The following is an 18,943-nucleotide window of genomic DNA, read 5'->3' as shown; positions in this document are numbered from 1 at the left end:
AGTATCTACTAGATACCACAGTTCCGGTTCATTGATGTGGACATGCTGCTTGCTCAAAGCGCAATTATAACGCAGTAGAAATTGCAAGCTCAAATGGATCGTTCATACCAGCCTGGAAAAGACCAGTTCTCGTCCGCTCTCAGAAGTCAAACAGGCTTGGGCGTCAACAGTTGTGTGCAGAGGAATCGCCTGCGAACTCGACGCGACGATCTTTTGCTGCGGTCTGCATGGATCCTTTTGCAGAGTTTGTGAATGTACATTGCGTGCATGTGCCTGATTTCTCTTGGAAGGTGAAGGTGAAGGCAACAGTGGTTCAAGTCCACCTCCTTGGCCTCGCCTTTTTCGGCTATTTTTCCTCCATTTGCGCCCAGTCTATCTAGATGACGATTAATGTTCAGTATTGCGCTGCGGCACTTAGAACTGAGAAAAAGCTTTCTTGCACATTTTTTTCCCAGCAAGGGCCGGACTGAGAAAGGACAAGCTGGCCGGCCCTGGAGGCTGTCCACATGCTATCAGTGATGCTTGCGGGGTTTGATAGAAGATCATACTTGCATTACACAGATTTCAAGCTCGAAGGGTCTACGAAACTCAAGCAAGCCTGGCTTGAGGTTCAAACAGACAAATCCGTGGCAAGTTTTGCCGGGAGACACGAACAGCGCAGAAAGCAACAAACAGCAAATGCAAAGTGGTAGTCAAGGCGGCATCTGTGGCTCATATGTCTGACTCCCGCCGCCTGAGCTACGCCCATTCGCCTCCACAGCATCAGCCGCCTCCGCCTGCTGTATGAGGAACTCCACCCACTCGTTTGCCAGGGAGGCATCGCCACTGGTGGGTGTGCCAGGCCCTTCACCGCCGCTCTTGGCCAGGCCCTTGACGAGCGCCAGCGGCGCGCCGGCAACCGTCCTCAGGATGCCGGCCTTGGACGCCAGACCGACCTTCTTTTTTTCCTCCTCTGCGCACATGTGCCCCAGCCTTGTCAACGGCAAGACATGACAGTGCCAACCTTCTAGAAGAGTCGCCTCGACAACCCTGCAATGTCCAGAACACACTCGGCGTTGCCAAACAGAGGTCAGAGTCAAGGGAGTGCACCAGTGAAGCCCAGCATGGATGCCATGAGATTGAGAACGCTCTGGTCGCTGCGGCCGCGCTCAAAGTAGGTGATCAGCAGTTTGGTGACGATGCGGCGGTCGACCATGGCATCTGCGTCGCTGTGTGCCAGCTTCAGCCGCTTCATGCTCTCCGCCAGCGCCCTCCTCAGCATCACTGTCTCCTCCTGTGAAAGGGAAACCGCGTCAGCAGTGCATGTTCCGGGCTCGTGACTGCCCTGCTATCGTAATTTTCTGCTGCAGAAGAATACATGGCACAGTAGGTATGGGCTCGAGGAACAGTGAAGGCTGACTCATACATCATGTGATCTGCATGGACAACTCATCACGCCTGCATTGTCAGAAGGTAGTATTGTCAGGGACAGTGCATATACCGACAAGCGCGCAGCAAAGTCACTCTGCTTCTGCTGCTCCTGTTTTAGGGCCGTCAGCTCTGCTTCAATTGTCTGCCTGGCTGCGGCACCTTCCTGCAGCTCCCTCTTAGTTGCTGCAATGTCGTCCTGTGCGCTCCTCAGCTTTGCAGCTGACGCACGAAGCTCAGCACGCAAACGCTCCGCTGCCTCACTGCTGTATGCAAGCTCACCCAAGGCAGCCTGCATCACAAGCCCAAACATTATGCACAAATTGACTCCACAACCACGCGGAACAGTCTTAAGGACCGGTCGCAGTTTGGCAGACTCTAAGCCAAAGAAACCAGGCTGCATGCCCGGGCTTCAGGGAAACAAAATAGAATGAAAAGATCACCTGCAGATTCTGAATCTCGGCATCACGGGCAGCCACGGCAGCATTCCAGGCTTCCACATCAGTGCCCAGCCGCTCAGCCTGTGCCTTGCTGAACTCCAAGTCTGCCTGTCAACAGGCACACAGGACCTCAACAATATCTCAGTCAACAGGGATTGATCAGCAATGTGCATGCATAGCATAACACCAAAAATGCTATCATGATGCGCTCGTTACCCTGAGATTAGCCAGCTCCCTTTCGTAGTGAGCCTGTCGCTGCGCTTCCGCCTGCTGTGCGCTTTCCATTGCCAGCCGCACCTCCGCCTCAACTCGCCACCTCATCTTGTCCTCCTCATCTTCCTGCTCTGCCATCGTCGCCTGCTTGAGCCTGTGCACAGCAATGTACACACTGCTATGGCGCCGAGGAAATGCCACTTGTTCCACTTTGGAGCACGGAGCAAATTTCAATTTTGCATAGCATCCTGAAGACATCCCATGCATCTAATTGGTCAATGACACAGCTTGTCAACTGTCTAGTCCTTGACATTCCGTGCAGTCACCTGTTCAGTTGCTGCCTGGCCCTATCACGTTCGTCTTCCGCGGCTGCTAGAAGCTTTCTGAGATGAGCCACCTCTGAGGCAGTTGGACCAGCTTCCTCTGGCTGCGCGAGTTTCACAGGGCTTCTCTCCTGTGAGCGTGAGAGATACTTCATGCGTTCATTCTGACGATAAACCTTTGCCAGCACTGAAAGCATGTTGACAGGAGCACACCCATTCAGCAAGTTACCTCTCCGAACAGTGGATTCTCTGTAAGACAGTGGCTGCCTACCACAACTCCATTGGAGGACGCAACAGTCATCCCCGGCACACTGGAAGATGCAGTCCCATTTAGCAGCCTTGCCTCAGCGGCATGGCAGCGCTGTTCCAGCTCCTGCAGGACATTGCCAGATTTGTCACACTTTGCACCATGTACTGACTCTTGTGAAAGCCTGAAGTTATATAAGATAGTCAGCTAGAGATATGATAACTCCCAGTCATGGAGGGCACAACTCACCGCCACCTGGGCCTGACATGATTGCAGGTCACGCTGGGCCCTCAGCAACTCCTCCTTCCAGAAGGCGTCCCTATCAGTCAGCGCGGATGTTGAAGCGTCCAATGCCTGTTGTAGCTGCCCTAGATCAGCCCTCACCCGGTCCACTTTCGCCTGTAGAAACCAAGAACCGCCTGACATCAGGTGGCAAGATGCACACGAAGATGACCCCTTTGCTCTTGGGAGAAACCTTGCAACGTCAGCTGTGTAGGACTCCTTACCTTGCTCTTCCTGTGCCCGTCCTGCTCAGCTGCAAGTTGCTCTTGCAGCAGTTGCAAGCTCGGTCCAGGCTCAGCAGATTTTTGCATCGCGGTCTCCTCCAGCTGCCGCATTGCAGAATCCAATTGTCTGCAGCACATCGCAAGCTTGTGTATTACCGAGCTTCATGATCGTTTCTCACAGTGACGCAAATGCATTGAATGTCATACACTCCCAGCTAAGGACAACACAGCATAGCCCCATCACCTTTGCAACTCTACACCCTCCTTTGCTCCCTTCTCAAGAGCTGCTGAGGTCTCAGCAAAACGTGACTGGAGATCATTGAGAGCCAGCCGTTCCTGGTCAGCGTCTCTCCTGCAGCTGGCTGCATCCCTCTCCAATGCGCTGGCACGAGCTCCCGCATCTTGCAGTGCAACACTCATCTGCTGCAATTGCTCAGCCTCAGCCGTCAGCCTCTCGTTCTCCTGTGCCAGGGTTTCACACCTCTGCCGCAGCAACTCAGCATCCACTTGCAGCTGGAGGCTCGTTGTCTGCTGTTCATGCAGCTGCGACCTGAGTTCCACCACCAAGGGCAAACCCTCCAAAACGGCAGGATCCTCCAAAGACTGCTGAGCCTCCTTAGTGCTGCGCTCGGCAGCAAGAGCACTGTCTGCCTCCGCCCTTGCATGCACCGCTGCGGCAAGCTCCTGCCTCACACGATCCAGCTCTTCAAGAGCCTCCCTGAGCCTCTGCTTCTCTGCTTGTAGGTCCTGTCCTTCCTCGCTCCGGCTTGCTGCCAGCTGCTGCCTGACTTTCTCAAGCTCTAATGCAGTCTGCTCGTGCCGGAGGCGCTCCTCTTCCAGCTGCTTCTCCAGCGAGGCAGATCGGCTCCGCACCGACTCCTCAATTTCTGCCAGCCGCTGCCTCGTAAACGCATGTGCAGAGTGCTCTGCTTCCAGGCCGCTCTGCGCCTGCAGCTGCTGGGAGTGCAGGGCTGCTTGCACCTGCTGCAGCTCGCTCTGCAAGCACTCGTGGGCTTGCTCTGCTGACTTGGAGCGGGCCTGCTCCCTGCCCGCAACTTCCTGAAGGGCGGCCTGGCTCTCAGCAAGAAGACGCTGCGTCTCTGCATGCGCGTTCCTCTCGCTCTGGACATCTGCATGCGCTGAGGCCTTGTCGGTCTGCGCGGCAGTCTGCAGAGCTTGCAGCTGTGCTTGAAGCTTCTGGAGCCTTTCGTTTTCCGCCTCAGAATTTGCTGACCAGAACGCTGCTTCTGTTGCTGTCCCAAAGGGGATGCTTTCCGATGCCTGCTTTGCTGTACTGTCTGCCGCGAGCCTTACGTTCTCTGCCTGTAACTCCTTGATGCGCACCTGCATATTTTGTGTCATTTTAGGAGTGTGGCACGCAATGACAAAGGCATTTTCAAGAGAGAGACTCATATAAGATTCAGTAGTCTGGCTTAACATCGCACCTGCAACTCCATGATGCGGGCATGGGCCACACCATCATCCAACGCATCCTCTTTTCCCTGGTGGATCTGGCCATGCACAACATGCTATTCACGCACTTGTGCAGGACTTTGTAGAACATCCTTCAAAGAGAATGAGCAAGAAGGGATCAATACCTCGGAGGAAGATTGGCTCGTCTGACCAGCAGATTTTCTGGCGATGTCGCACTGCTCCTTCAGCTCAGAGATCTCTCTCGCCATTGCATCAGTTTGACCTTGATGGGCCTGAATCACAAATTAAATGTCACTATCCTGTGTCTCCCGATTTCAGAACACATGCATTGATACTATGGACAGGGAGGTGGAATCCATACCTTTTCCAAATGCTCTTGTTCCTCTTCATGAGAAGCAATTGTGCGCACAAGCTCGCTTTTGAGCCTCTGTATCTGCTTTTTGAGCCGCTCAACATCGCTAGAGTGCGCCACATCGCTATCTGCACCGATCCGATTGTGCTTTCAGCAAAGGTTTCAAGTGCTGTTTCCACTAGCATGGAGGCAAGTAACAGGCAGCAGGCAGGGAACGTACCTGGTGATAGATGTGAGATGTGGCTGCTGCTATGCACCTGCTTGTCTCGGCTGCTTAGCATTACCTCCTCAAAGGCATTTTCATCCCCAGGGTCCACTTCGTTGTTTGGAACATTGCTGATCTGGGAACTTGTGCCATCTGGCTGACGTCCAGATATTCTGACAGCTGCTGAATCATGGTGGCCTGTGCCTGTAAATATATTTTCCTGTCCCACTGCCTGGGTTTGCATGTCTATTCCTGTACATGCCGCAAATGTATCCTCTCAGCAATCTGTGTCAGTCACTATTGACATGCTTGAGCGACAGATCACCGTGGAATCACTTGACACAAGATAAGAGGGTCATGCACCAGTATAGTTGCTTGGTGGCGCAGTTTCCCATCTCTGATGGAGTTCATCCTGCTGACTGTGCTGCCTGGAACACAGAATGTGTCTCATCATGTCTCACACATTTTGGAGTGATTCATTTTGATGGTCCTTCTTCCGGGAGAAGGACCATCAAGTATGAGGCGCAACCCATATGAAGACAAAGCACGTATGCATGGACCAATGGTATACCTGACAGCTTTAGGAACAGCAGCTCGGGACCTGTCAGCCTCCAAGCGCGCTTTCAGCGCAGAGAGCCGGGAAGCCACAGCTGAGCCTTCCACTGAAGGTGCTGCTGAAGGATGTGCTTCATGCTCCCTTTCGTATATTTCATCTTCATTATCTGATGCTCTAACCTGGAAATTGCAGTGGACAGCAGTGCTGAGACGCCCCATTCTTTGATCCCATGGGGCAGAGTGAAAAGACTTTGCTGTGGTTTATTGATGCGCTGTTGACATTTGCACTGACAAAGGTCGACATGCTGTACTGCGAGTTCATAAAATTACCTCGTCAACAGCTTCCAAGACTTCTGCAGCGAAATGCGTGATGTTGCTCTGTATTTTCCCGGCAACACCATTGATGCGGCTCCACACACTCATTGCATTCGACTGGCTATGTCATGTCAAAGCAAATCATTGTGACTTTGGAATACCGATCTAAACAAATTAGGTGAGGCGCGCGATGTGTAATTAAGAACGATGCATGGTGCAAACAAGTTACGTGTAACAGAACAATTTTCGGGCCATACCCCTCGCAGCGCAAACAGCCAACAACATAAGATTTTCAGAAGGCAGATTCATAATTGCGTGGAATCTCCCTTCCATCCATGCGTGAGTCATGTTTCATGCCACGTGCCCCTGGAATCCTTGTGAAAGCTTCTCCTCTGGATCTCTTTCGAGCAGACAGAATTGATCGGATGCAATACAATAATTTACAATCCTATTGTGTCTCTCTTGCTTGCATAAGCCGAGGAAGCCTCTGAAATCCCAGAAACGATCTGCACGTAGTGGGCAAGGAGACTATTGTACTGCCCCTGCGCAAAGCTGAGCGGAATCTCATGATTGTCTCTTTTAATGATCTCAAGAGCCCATAGCAGTGCTGGCAGAGCTCTTCATTTAAATTAGCAGGTCTTCCCAACAAGCAGTGAAATCCAGCCAGTAGGGGGGATGTTGGAGTGGTCATCGCGTACCTGGTGGCTAGTTCTTGGAATCTTTGCGATCGTTAGTGTGAGTACTCATGGATGCGCATCTTCTGAAACCAATCTTACCTTGAATCTAGGGGTATTTTCAGTTTTCACTGGAAGTCACACTTTGCCTACACTTGCAGGTTATTTCTATCTTCACGTTCGCAGCTCAATGTCTGGGATGCTGTCCTTCACAGCAGCATCATGTCCACACTCCAGCCAACTGGGAATTGCGGCAGTACGGAATGTTGCACTTCCCTGTTCCTCCTGGAGGTGCGGACAGCTTCTTGAGAATTGTCAGAAGCCGCATGAATGCATGCCAATGACACTCTTCTCAAGAGATCACTCACAGCATCAAGGTTTGCTCGTTGTCCAGGTCCAGCGATTGTACAAATATCAGGCGTGCAGCCAGCAAGTTCTGCACCACCAGGAAGGGCACCCAGAAAACCAAAGGTTCAGCCGCTTACCGCCGAACTGCTCAACAGATTGCCATCGTTCTATTTGGCCACCACATCAAAGGCACGCTACCATCACCTCAATAAAGCTGCGCCCAGTGCAAATTGCTGAGTGACCCAAATCTGTGTCCAGACCAGCAGTTTATTTCTGCGGCTTCATGCCTCTTGAGTGTGTACATTGCTGCAGGCGGACAGTCTTGAGGATAGAGAGTGTGCAATCTGCCAAGAGGAGATGGCTCATACAAAGGTTTTGTCGTTGCCATGCGGACATCTTTTCCACAAAGACTGTGTCAAGGAGTGGTTGCAGAGGAAGGCCACCTGTCCGACGTGAGAACATCTCAAAACTTTGGAGCTTTCTTTCTGAGCAAGTGCATGATACAGTACCAGTTATGGTATCAACTGGTGATTAGCATCACGGAGATCAATGTGGGTTGCAGGTGTCGGTTGCTTCTTGATGAAGGACTCTTGGGTGGGGGGCGCGATTTGGAAGAGGGAGGCGGTGCAGCAGACACCCAGAATGACACTCCAACAGGCAGCAATAATCCCCAAAGCATCCCAGAAACAGCTGCCGGCGCTAGCCAACCTGGAAATATCTCTGCAGAAGCCCGCAGTGCTCGGCAGCAAGAACAGGCGTAGATTGGGCTGTCAAGAGACAAGCGGCTTTACCATATAGTTATGGAATTGGTTTCTGCTAGACCCCTGTGGCATTGCAAGTTGTGCCAATTTTGCTGGTTAATAAGGGGATACAGTGGTCCGGAACACAGAGGTGTACAAAATTGTTGCTCTACATTATAAAAGTCTGACGAAGGTCCACCAAGGGTTTTTGTGCTGCTATCGCTCTCTATTTCACCTGCGTGCTAGTCTCAAAAGTCATGTGGTGTCAAAGGATGTGCGATCATATCAGGTCTGAGTTGCTCTCATCCCTGTAGGGGGTGTGTTTGCAAATGGATCTTGAGAATTCATGACTAGCTTCAATGAGGATCTCGATTTGAAGCCTCGGAGGCCGTATCAGTGGTTGATTTTGTGACTTATTGACCGGGTCCGGAGCTAACATATTGAATTTAGTAACAATTGATGGACAACAAGCTCCTGTCCTGACTCTTGACACCCAGCGACTCTATCTGTGATTCTTGACGAGAAGTGCCCTGTGTACAGGCATTTTGTCATATCCCAAAAGCAAAGGCCTACCTACGTATACGCTAGTGTAAACATTTCTATTCTTGCCCGTTGAAGTTGTACTACTGGCACTGCTACCGTCCCCACTTGGCATGACAAGAGTTGCATGCATAGCATGCATGCCATACAGAATCAAAACATCATCCAGGCGTCAGTGCCTGTTACCTTTCAATAGCACAATAAGGACCCAAATCTATCTAATTCAGTGTCTTGATAACATTCAAGGCCTCCTGAATGTGCTGCTCTGCCTTCATCTGGCTGTTGAACACCAAAGCAACCTTGCCCTCCTTGTCGAACACGAAAGTCTGCAAGACAAACAGTGGTGCGAGTCAGCCAAGGCGCTTTCCCTTGCAAGGTGCAGGATCGTGCTATTTTCATATTGAAGGGAAATTTTAAAGGCACCTGGCTCAGCAAGACATACCATCACGCTGATATACGCCAATTACATGAATGTGATCATGACAAGAGCAGCTATGCTTGGATATGACTTGGGCACACCTGGCGTCCAGGCAGCAGTCCAAACAGATCCTTTTTCACGCCCAAGGCCTGCCTGAACTGGTTACCCTCGTCGCTCAGCAAAGGGAAGGGCAAACGCTGCGCCTTGGCAAACGCAGCATTGGATTCTGGGGTGTCGCCTGGCCAGTACAGACACTATCAGCGATTGTGAGCCTTTCAAAGGGAATGCATTGCGGCATTGCATTACGATAAAATCAATTACTTTCAAAGGTGCAGAGCCTGTCACCTGAGATGCCCAGCACCACAGCGCCTGCATCCTTGAAAACGCTGTACTCATCCCGGAATTTGCATGCCTCCTTTGTGCATCCTGGTGTAGATGCCTACACCCAGGATGTACAGTGTCAAGCACTTGAGATTTTAAAAAGTCAAGCGCCATAAGCTTCCAAAGTAAGTCTGTAGTACCCATACCTTGGGATAGAAAAATAGTACTACACTGCTCTTGCCACGGTAGTCATCAAGACTGATGGAACCACCCTCGTGCGTCTTCAGCTTCCTGCGAGTACTATCTTCGTCAGGCAGGCAGCGAATCTTTGTGCGTTCAAGATCCGCCTTATGTGGAGATGAGGTGAGGGCAGCGACCCCAACAAGATAAGATACAGAAGATCTTGACACACAAACGAACGGCAGGCTGCATTGAGCAAATCAGGGAGGATCGAGAAGATGATTACAATCTTAGATGTCAACAAGTGTCAATGAAGGGAAACATAAATGGGTTGAAGCTCCTTCTGTCCTCACCTTGTGTAAATAGGCAGCTGATCGATGGAGCCTCCAACCTTAACTGTCATTGTAGTAGATCAACGGATCCGAGGGAGAATGGCTGTCCCTTGCGTCTGCACAGTGCTCAAGCAGAGATGTGCTGAGGATTCAAGATGTTCTTGTGAGGCACAACAATCTATATGGCTTCATCATGCCTTCGATGGCCTTCGACGCGAAAGGAAGCTGGCGTTACGTAACGTTGTGCAACAAGCACGTGATCGTTTGCCACGTGTAACCTGCGTTCTCATGACATTCTTTGGAATCTCTGTGCCCTTTCTTGAGATCCTCCAGCAACGTTTCATGGATCAGTCGATTAATATCTGATGTGTTACTCCACGTTGACTCTGTCCATTTTGTTAAACCCTATCTGCGGTCATCGAGTGCATGCCGATCTCAGAGTCATGCACAGATGAATTGACATCGATGATGGTCCATTAAACTGCATAATGTGGCGAAGGGTCGCCAGGTTACTGTGTCCGCCTGCACAGACGCTTAGGAGATCTTTCCAGGGGAGGGAAGGACGACCTGTTGTTGCAGATGTGGCTCTTTTTCGTGTTCATCAGGAGACCTCTGGCCCCAATTTGAGGTATTTACGAATAGCCTTCACCACAGCTTAAACTACTTCTGACTTTAGAGCTGGTGACCAGTCCTCCCTCACTGTTGTTGAGCATTTGCGGTGCGCCTTCGCGCAGGTGGTTTTCTTTGGCTGCACTCTCTGTTGCTGTCCCGGTGTATGCTCTTACCGAGGAGAAGCAGGAAGGTTGGCACTTGCTCGACTTGAACAGCCGACGCAAGGTGTTCTTCAAGTATGAGAAGCGCATCAGGGACCTGTCCCCTCCAGACAAAGTGTTTGACTATTTTGCGTCCATTACTGGCGCTGATGGCAATAGGTAGTTCTGAAAGCTCCTATGTCAATTATCCTCCACCTCCAACATAGGAGCCGTCTTTGCTCCTATGTCAATTAAGCATGCCATCTAGGGTATGTTTACGTATGCAGAATGGATGCATGCTACATGCATGCTGCCAATCTTACATGAACGCACTCGCTAGGAAAGTGGTTTCCCATCTCCTTGGAAGCTCTGCACAGAACACAATGGGTGTCATTGCTTGCAGGTATATGACGCCAGCAGATCTGTTGCACTCCCTGGTGGCTGTGTACCCAGCTGAAGGGTCAAGCGCAGAGCGCTCAGGTGCACTGCAAGGAGATCGACGCGCTCAGTCGCCCCAGATCCCTGATTCAATGAAGGTATGTGCATGTGCGCTGTTGAAGTCCCATCTTCATTGTGCCAAAAATGCTGTGAAGAGCTTAAATTTCCTGACTTCCTATATATGGCTCATCAATCCTGGATCTGTGCTTCCAAAGAACAGCGACTTCTTCAAGCAATTTGACACGGATGGCGACGGCTACATTTCCTTCACAGAATACCTGATGATTGTCACTTTCCTTGCAATTCCCTTGGAGGCAAGATTCCTGCTCTGGGCAGCTTTGAATGTCAACAACATCTGCTTCTGGTTTCAAGTCTGATAAAGTCAACCAGGAACCTATCCACTTCTTCAGATATCAAAGTGCTTGCAGGATGTTGAGATCATATTTTCCATGTTTGATGACGATGACAGTGGAGCGATTTCTCTGCAAGAGTTCAGGAGAGTAACCACTGCTCTGAGATTACGGTTGAGGCGGGTCAGCCACCTACAACGCACTGGACTGCAGACAGACACAGGGTGCAGCTTCCCCTGTCCTGCCATTTGCACTAGCCACCTATATGCAGATGCTCCTTGTTGCAATGCATGCAGCTCGTCAGGACTGCCAGGAACGTTGTGTTGGCATACTCGTAACTTCTGAAGCAAGTGTGTTGCAGGGATGAGACACAAGGGTTGCTGGTGACCTTCTTTGGGAAGAAGGGGCAGGATCAGCTGGACCTGAAGCATTTTGCAGCGTTCTGCACAGAGTTGCACGCAGAGCTTGTAAGGCTGGAGTTTCTCCATTATGACATCAAGGGACAGGTGTGCCTCCGGCTGGGATGTCATCGTCAGAGTTCATCTGTCACATGACATGAGGTGATGAATAATTGAGTTGCCACAGGGTTACATATCTGGGACGAGCTTTGCCCACAGCCTGGTCTCTCATTGCAACATGCGGAATGTGGACCACTTCCTGAGCAGAATTGACAATTTACCTGATAAGATCAAGGCCTTGAAGGTACACCTCAGGATGCAAAAGCCAAACCCCTGTCATAGTATCTGCTCCATTGTGTTTGTGAAGAGCTGACATGAATCGGGGCATGGTGTGCACTGGTCGGTTTGACTGAGGGGCACATCTTGACATCAGGTGACATGGGCAGAGTTCCAGCAGTTTGCACAACTGCGACAAAATGTGCACAAACTGGCGGTTGCCCTGGATTTCTTCTACTCCACAACGGACCGGATAGGCCGCGCCGATTTCCAACGCGCTGTGGCCAAGATCCTGGGAGACACACTTGCTGAGGACTTGGTGAGTCTTCAAGAATCAACACCTTTGTGGGCTTCTCCTATTCATGGCTTTACCTCCATTTTGGCTGGGCCCCTGAGCGGCTCAGCAAAGATGGCACAAGAAAATAGCCTGACGTGAGGCATAGTCCAGTCTCTGCGGGCTCTGTGAAGGCCGTCTTCACATGCTTCAACTGTTCAGACTGATCACATGCCCTGGTACCCCTGTGCAGGTGGACGTCATCTTTGCTATCTATGATCCCAAAGAGCAGGATAATTTGGCCTACAAGGAATTGCTGTATGCCCTGGAGAAGAGAGAAGGCAACATGATATATGCCAAACAGATGCTGGATTTGAATTCTGACACAGAGGTGCAAAGTGTCTTCAGTCGCCTCAGAAGCTCTTTTATGCCACAATAAATTGTGTACTGTAGTGCCATGCATGTTTTGTTCTGTAATTTATCTGGCAACATTCTTCTGTGCGCACTCTGGTGTAGCTCACGAGTGGTCATGATCACCAAATCTGCATACTCCAGCTTCATGCTTTCATTACAAGCTCCTGCTGCGCATTCGACATGTATAAGTGGCTTTGAGACTTAAGCAACACCCATGCAGCTAGACCCAGACAGAACATCATTCCAATTGGTCATTCAAGCAGATGAGGCACCAGACCGACATTATGCCCACAACGCTGCAATTGACCAAGAGGCAGTACTCAATTGCTGTTGCTGGAATGGATTGCAAGGCAAGAGCACCACCAACACCAAATTGAAAGTTGCTTTATGCAGAGAATGCTCCACAGCTACTCATCCCGTGGAAAGAGCTGCGACATAATGAAACACAACAGAAACAGCAACAAAACTGACAATTGACAATGAAATGCACATCTATCTGCAGATTGGAGGGGCGACCAGATAACCCCCTCACAAACATGCACTTGCTGCCCAACAGACGGCTCTTCTAATATTTGTTTCTTGGCAAATTTGGCACTGACAGGTCTGCATCAGATTGTTCCACTGACAATCATTCCAGGGGCCATTCAGGGCCAAGAATAACAGTTCGCAAGGACATCAGCCCTCAAAATTTCGTGCTTTCATTGTTCACGCAGCCCTGAATTATTGCATTTTGGCCCTGATTACACCTATCAGCTGCGAGACATTCACCTGCTCGCGCTCATGACACACATGACACACACACACACACACTCATTCACTGGTACGATCTGATCAGGAACTGCCAGATCAGACAGAGCCGGAGGTCCAGGGCTGCAACTCTCCAGCCTCGTAGACCTGCACCTTGCTGGGGTCCTTTGCAGTCTTCAGTGTGCACTGCTGGTACGGGAAACGGTTGCCCTGGCAGCCGCCGTACGGCCCAAAGGTCTTGCCACCCGTCTGTTTGGCACTGCACCAAGCAACACATATTTTTAGTACATGTTTTCTTCCTGCCAAGAGGCAAGGTGCGTGTGCAGACAAGCTGCAGTTTAAGGCTGCCAAAATCCTACCCCTTGACGGCCTTGCAAGACCCAATCACCTGTTGGCACGGTGCTCCCGTATTTAGATTGGCCCCCGCCAGCCGGGGCCACACAACAATGATCTCAGACAAATCCAGTCGATTGCCACACTCACATCGGTAGCTCTAAACAGCGAAACGCCTTGGCTAGGTCACTCAACCTTCTGCTAGCAGGAGACTCATATTCAAGTGCACACTGTGCCTGGAGCAGGCAAACAGCATCGCCTGGGCTTCAATAGTGGTTCTGTGAGAGATGCTGAGGGCATCCTTTGCGAAATGGAATGGGAGTGGGAACTCACCTGGCAACGTTGGCGGGGCAGTCTGAGGAGCAGCCCTCAGGGCGCCCGCAGAAGGTCCAGGTGTTGCAGCCGCCCTGGTTCTTGCACGCCTTGCAGCAGTCCGCCGCGGTGAACACCGTCTTGGTTGGCGAGTTGCTGTTCACGTCCATCACCAGCGTGTCGCCGCCCACGTTTTGCTGCACGATTCAAATTTTGTAAGTCCCAAAGTCAGCCATCACCTTGCTGCCTTGACGGAAGCCCCTTTTGCTCAACAACGAAAGCAGAACCTACGAAAATGTATTTTCAGCACTTTGCCCCTCTGCCGCCTATTTTGCTATAACACTGAGCGGTGCAGACAGGTATATAACACTGAGCGGTGCCCATCAAAAAGCTTGCAAGTGCAGCCTGCAAGCTGAACTGCAGCTTGCAGGCTGCACTTGCAAGCTTTTTGATGGGCAAAATTATGGTGACTGTGGCAGACAATTGAGAAGCAGAGCAGCTTTCAGGGCACAGCAGGAGGGTGCATGTGCAAGGTGCGCACGTTCTTGGCTTTGCAGGAGCTGTCGGGGCACTGCAGGGAATTCTGCAGGTCGGTGGCTGAGCATGTTCCTGCGCCGGTGGTGCCCGCGCATGTGCTGCCGCCGCCTGGCTGGCACAGCCACGTGGGAGTGATCTTGCTCTGCCCTGGCACGCCGCCAATCCAGCCCGCATTGTCCCCCACAATCTGCGTCCTGCATCATCCCAACCATTCCCAATGAGACAACGCCCGTCACACTTCCTCATATCTACAGATTCACGAGCAATTACTCAGCAAAAGTGCACTAGCGCAAGGTTGAAATACACTGAAGTCGGGTGGTCACAACTGTAGAGTGATCAGCCAGAGATGTGTCATTCCTCAAATGACGGGTTGCACAAGGCCTTGAATAATGCAATGGGTCACATGCGTTTCCAGGCAGATGCTGGGATTGCAGGAGCTTTGGCGCACCTGGGATAGAAGGGGTTGTTCATGCTCTTGAGCACGCAGGTGCCCTTGGGCTGCCCGGCGCAACCCAGGTCACAGTAGCAGAAGTTCCATGCATTGCATCCGGCCGTGCCCTTGCACGAGTCGCAGCAGTCGCCCGCACTCGCTGATGTGGCAGACGCAAGCGGCGTCCCCTCCAGGTTCCCGTACATGGTTCCACAGTCCTCTGCCCAGGACACACAGCAATGCTATCAACAACAGATTTGCAGCCTTAACGGCAGCGCGCACAATGTATTGTCACAGCCCGAGCTTCAGCACATTCCCACATGCACCTTCGAACTCGAGCATGCAGAACCAATGCACATGCGCATGCGGCATTTTCCACGGAACACAATGACCGAAAAGTGTTGGCATTTTTGCTTTTATCTAAGGTGAATTGCCAGTTTAAACAACATGCATCCTCCTACTACATGAGCCAGGACTGGCAGTGTGGGAGGTTCGCACTTGCGCAGCAGGTGGCGGAGTCTGGGGCTGTGAAGAAGTCGGGTCCTGGGCCGCTGCCGCTGCCATCACTGATGGATGCAGCGGACACAGTGCCCTGTGATGGACTGCAGCCGGCCACAGTCTTGCCCTTCTGGGCCACGCGCGCCGAAAATGGCTTCACGACTTGCTGCGCGCCAGAAAGAGAATCACTCAGAATGCAATTCAGCGACCATGCATGCAACCACTCTGAGAAATGCAGATGCCAAGCTCCTCTTATGAACGATGATGACCATGCATCTCAGAAAATGCATTCTTCATTATCTTTGGCAAGCTTACAAGACTTCAGACTGACATTACTAAAAAGGAGCTATGGGACAGATGCACACAGAAGTTTTGGCCGCACCTGGAAGACAGAGCTGGAGGTGGCGAGGGTGAGTGCGTTGTCTCCAACCTGAGAGTCCACAGCTGCAGCCACAGCGTCCCACCTCCAGAACAAGATGCCCTTGAGCGGCCTGCAGAAACACGAGTCCTATCAGTCTACTTCTGGATGTCTGGCCCCTCTAGACCATCAGCTCGTTCTGGATGGTCTCCCAAATTGTCAAGCAAACTTGAGGAGCATCGTGAGTCACTTCCCCAAACCCCATTAGAACAGCATCAACAGAGATGTCCACATGACAAGTGATCTCAGGCAGCTGCGACGAGGTCTGTGATTGGGTTCAGGCCATTTTCTGGTGATGTCCAGCAATATATTGGAATCTGGAGGGCTGACGCACGTGCCACTGTCGATGTTCTGCTCCACCAGGTAGTAGACCAACTTGTACCAGTCCATGCGCTGTGTCTCCGTCTCGCCCTTCGCCAACTCACCGCCCACTCCCTGCACATCATCATTAGCAGAACATCCTCATCTGAGCACCTGACCTAATTCTATATTATCATTATATTTAAGACACCTGAGGCTCATTGGTCTTGTAGGCAGTCTGTCAATGCCCATCCTCGTATCACAAACTTCTCATCTGTAACCCATAAGGCAATGCCCAATGCATGCGGCATAGGGCCTACTGCCAGAGCCGCCTTGCTCGCAATCAACAGTATGGCACACTGAGGGCACAAATTGAGACTTAGAACAGTCTTTGCGGCATTCTGATAAGTTTTCTAGGCGGGGTGAACTTGCACCTTTCCAAACTCCTCCAGCACAACGGGCTTCTGAAGCAGCTGGCCGTTGGCGCTGTGGTTGGTCAGCCACACCTTGCCAAAGTCCAGATCCACACGCTTCCAGTTGTCGGGCCACAGGTGAATTGCTGCATAATCGATGCCCTGCACAGACATGCAAGGACCTTTGAAGCCACGCATTTCACACAGCATGCCAGCTTCCCATCAACATCCTGCCACCGGTCGTCACAAGAATTTCTGGAGAACAAATTGCCAAAATGGCGTCCTTTGTGGTTGCAGGAAAAGTCCATTGCCTGGGCTACGAGGGTACATGCCATGACAGAAGAGCGGATCACCTTGACTGCGTGCTGGGGGAGGAAGTCCTGGCCAGTGTAGCCTGCCCAGCTGCTGGGGTTGCCTGTCGGCGCAAGGCAGCTCCGCCTGTCATAGAAGCCATCCATGCCTGCAGCACATTTGCCATCTTAGTGCACAGTAGGCCATGGCCATAATACCATGTCAATCATGTCTTCAATTATAAGCAATGAATTGTGTACAGTGGTACCCAAGCTATGCATGGCTTGTCTGCTTCAGGAGTTTGAGCTTGGCAGAAAATGACATGCTGTAAACTGTGGAATGCTGCTGCTGAGTAGACAGGTGAGGTGCTAAAGGAAGGAGCTGATGTCTCACCGACAGTGTTCAGGTGGTTGGGGTCGATGCTCTTGAGGTAAGGTGCCATCTCCTGGATCCAGGCCAGCATGTCGCTGTTGCACCCGATGGCATCACAGCGCGGCTCATTTATGAGGTTCCATCCCAGAATGGTGGGGTCATCACGGTATGCCTGCCAGGTAGCAAAGGTGATGCTTTAGTCCTTGGACATGACTCGCAGCATGCATGCATCAATGATCAACCTTGACAGGCAGCCAACGACGTGAGGAGTGGTCGTTCAAGGAGAGTGCAAGAGATCCCTCAAAGCTGCAGTGATAGGAACAAGCTAACAAATGGCATGCATGACTTACCACGCCAGTGATGGTGTTCTTGCGGCTGACTACAGTCTTCATGTGGTTCTTGAATGCCTGGCGCGCACTTGCGGATGTGTAGAAGTCATCTGGGTTGCCGCCTCCAACATAGAACTTCCTGCAATGCAAAGGTGGCCAACCAGTCAGAAGAGCACCCAGACTGCACATGAAAAACATCGCACATGCGTCTTGTAGCCACACACCCACATTACAACAGAACAACCATTGGACAGCTGCATGTCAGGAAGCAAACAAGTATGGCTCACTTGTTGTCTGAGCCGGAGTCCTGGTCCCAGTTGTTGACAAAGGCGATCACAAGGCGCAACTTGCGCTTGCCAGCCTCAGCAATGACCTGCATGCAATGTGTCTGTCATTTGAGGCGATCCCTTTCTCAAAACAATGGCCATCAAGCACACCCAATGTACGACAGCAGGCAGCACATGGCACTGCTTAATAAAGTCAACAGTTTATAACTAGAAATGCACATGGACGCATGCGGCTGGGTTACCTTGTCAAAGGCTTGGAAGGCTTTTTCGTTGTACGAGCCAGGGCTATACTGCAGCTGGAAACCACCAGCCGTTCCAAAGCCAAACATACGCACAACAGAGAGGCTGTTTGCCACTGCGGCATCAAACTGCGCAGTGAGGTCGCTCGCACTGCCAATCACACCCGCTGCATTCTCCAGCAGCTGTACAGGAAATGAGGAGATGTCAGGACACAGGACAGATAACATCTTGCAATCAGCTTCTCTACTTCGCAAAAACTATACAACATCTTTGAAAGCAGAACAATGAGTGTTTAACTCAATATCAGCACTGATGATAGAAGTGATCGTGCCTGCCAGGTGTTGTATCCGCTGAAGAAGAACTCCTTGCAGTTCTCATCCACAAATGTGCCACCTTGAATTCTAATAAATGCTTGGGCTCCTGCGAGCCAAAGGAATGACCAAGTCAGCTCGTCCACGGCAGCGTGATCAGAGATGCTGGCACCCGTCAGGGCCATCGATCACGCCTCCAACACCCATGAAGCATGCCAGCCAGCGCCCTTGCATCGTGCAGTACATCAAGTGTGGCCAGAAATAGACCCAAGCAGATGCCAGCACTGCGGCACACTTAGAGCGCCTGGGATCGCCCGAGTTTCTGTCTAGTACTCACCGTGCAGTGACGCAGCGATCGAGAGGAGACACGCCAAAGCGATGCTGCCCTGCAGCGATCCTCTCTGGCGTTTCACGATCGCCATCTTTGCTGGTTTGTGCACGCAGGGTGCTACAGAGAAATGCTCTGGATGAGCTGTTCGCTGCCAGCCTTCGAGATGGAGATCTGTTATGGCCTGCCCAGTCTGCCATGCTGCACCCTCTATCGACCCTTCCTTCTGCACCCCTATTTTAAATGTCTTCCTCTATACCCTATGGAAGCGCATGGACAGAATGCTGAATAAGTGAATATTTCTTGAGAAGTGGCTTTCGGCATGATGCATGAAGGCTGCATGTG

The 18,943-nt window shown here is 51.4% G+C and overlaps 4 protein-coding genes across 4 annotated transcripts; 1 reads left to right on the top strand and 3 right to left on the bottom strand.

The window, feature by feature from the left end:
• Positions 1–692: 692 nt before the first annotated feature.
• On the bottom strand, positions 693–5,201 carry COCSUDRAFT_49280 (hypothetical protein; the record flags this gene model as incomplete). The annotated part of the gene is made up of 10 exons (XM_005643092.1): positions 5,143–5,201; positions 4,932–5,050; positions 4,735–4,842; positions 4,582–4,647; positions 3,618–4,480; positions 2,064–2,214; positions 1,851–1,955; positions 1,481–1,699; positions 1,090–1,273; positions 693–952 (listed from the first exon to the last, which is right to left on the bottom strand). The coding sequence occupies exons 3-10, from the start codon at positions 4,816–4,818 to the stop codon at positions 693–695; spliced, it is 1,932 nt and encodes a 643-aa protein (XP_005643149.1). The 5' UTR covers positions 4,819–4,842; positions 4,932–5,050; positions 5,143–5,201.
• A 2,959-nt stretch (positions 5,202–8,160) lies between these two features.
• Positions 8,161–9,730, bottom strand: COCSUDRAFT_54937 (thioredoxin dependent peroxidase). The gene is made up of 5 exons (XM_005643091.1): positions 9,572–9,730; positions 9,245–9,329; positions 9,063–9,156; positions 8,819–8,955; positions 8,161–8,625 (listed from the first exon to the last, which is right to left on the bottom strand). Exons 1-5 carry the CDS (start codon positions 9,619–9,621, stop codon positions 8,518–8,520), a joined length of 474 nt encoding a protein of 157 aa, XP_005643148.1. The 5' UTR covers positions 9,622–9,730; the 3' UTR covers positions 8,161–8,517.
• Positions 9,731–10,378: 648 nt separating this feature from the next.
• On the top strand, positions 10,379–12,477 carry COCSUDRAFT_20509 (hypothetical protein; the record flags this gene model as incomplete). Its single annotated transcript, XM_005643090.1, has 8 exons — positions 10,379–10,482; positions 10,706–10,810; positions 10,961–11,084; positions 11,178–11,314; positions 11,452–11,596; positions 11,676–11,792; positions 11,922–12,083; positions 12,292–12,477. Coding segments are annotated over 8 exons (1,080 nt in total), but the record flags the coding sequence as incomplete, so codon positions are not given.
• Positions 12,478–12,589: 112 nt separating this feature from the next.
• On the bottom strand, positions 12,590–18,692 carry COCSUDRAFT_49277 (glycoside hydrolase; the record flags this gene model as incomplete). Its single annotated transcript, XM_005643089.1, has 15 exons — positions 12,590–13,458; positions 13,866–14,041; positions 14,386–14,575; positions 14,830–15,031; positions 15,310–15,475; positions 15,692–15,800; positions 16,062–16,162; positions 16,462–16,602; positions 16,794–16,900; positions 17,125–17,275; positions 17,454–17,571; positions 17,720–17,805; positions 17,962–18,141; positions 18,291–18,379; positions 18,608–18,692. The coding sequence occupies 15 exons, from the start codon at positions 18,690–18,692 to the stop codon at positions 13,299–13,301; spliced, it is 2,061 nt and encodes a 686-aa protein (XP_005643146.1). The 3' UTR covers positions 12,590–13,298.
• Positions 18,693–18,943: the final 251 nt, after the last annotated feature.

The sequence above is a fragment of the Coccomyxa subellipsoidea genome, assembly GCF_000258705.1.
Source record: "Coccomyxa subellipsoidea C-169, whole genome shotgun sequence".
NCBI classification, from domain to species: Eukaryota; Viridiplantae; Chlorophyta; class Trebouxiophyceae; family Coccomyxaceae; genus Coccomyxa; species Coccomyxa subellipsoidea.
Note: the sequence above shows the minus strand (reverse complement) of the source record. Positions and strands in the feature narration are given on the sequence as shown.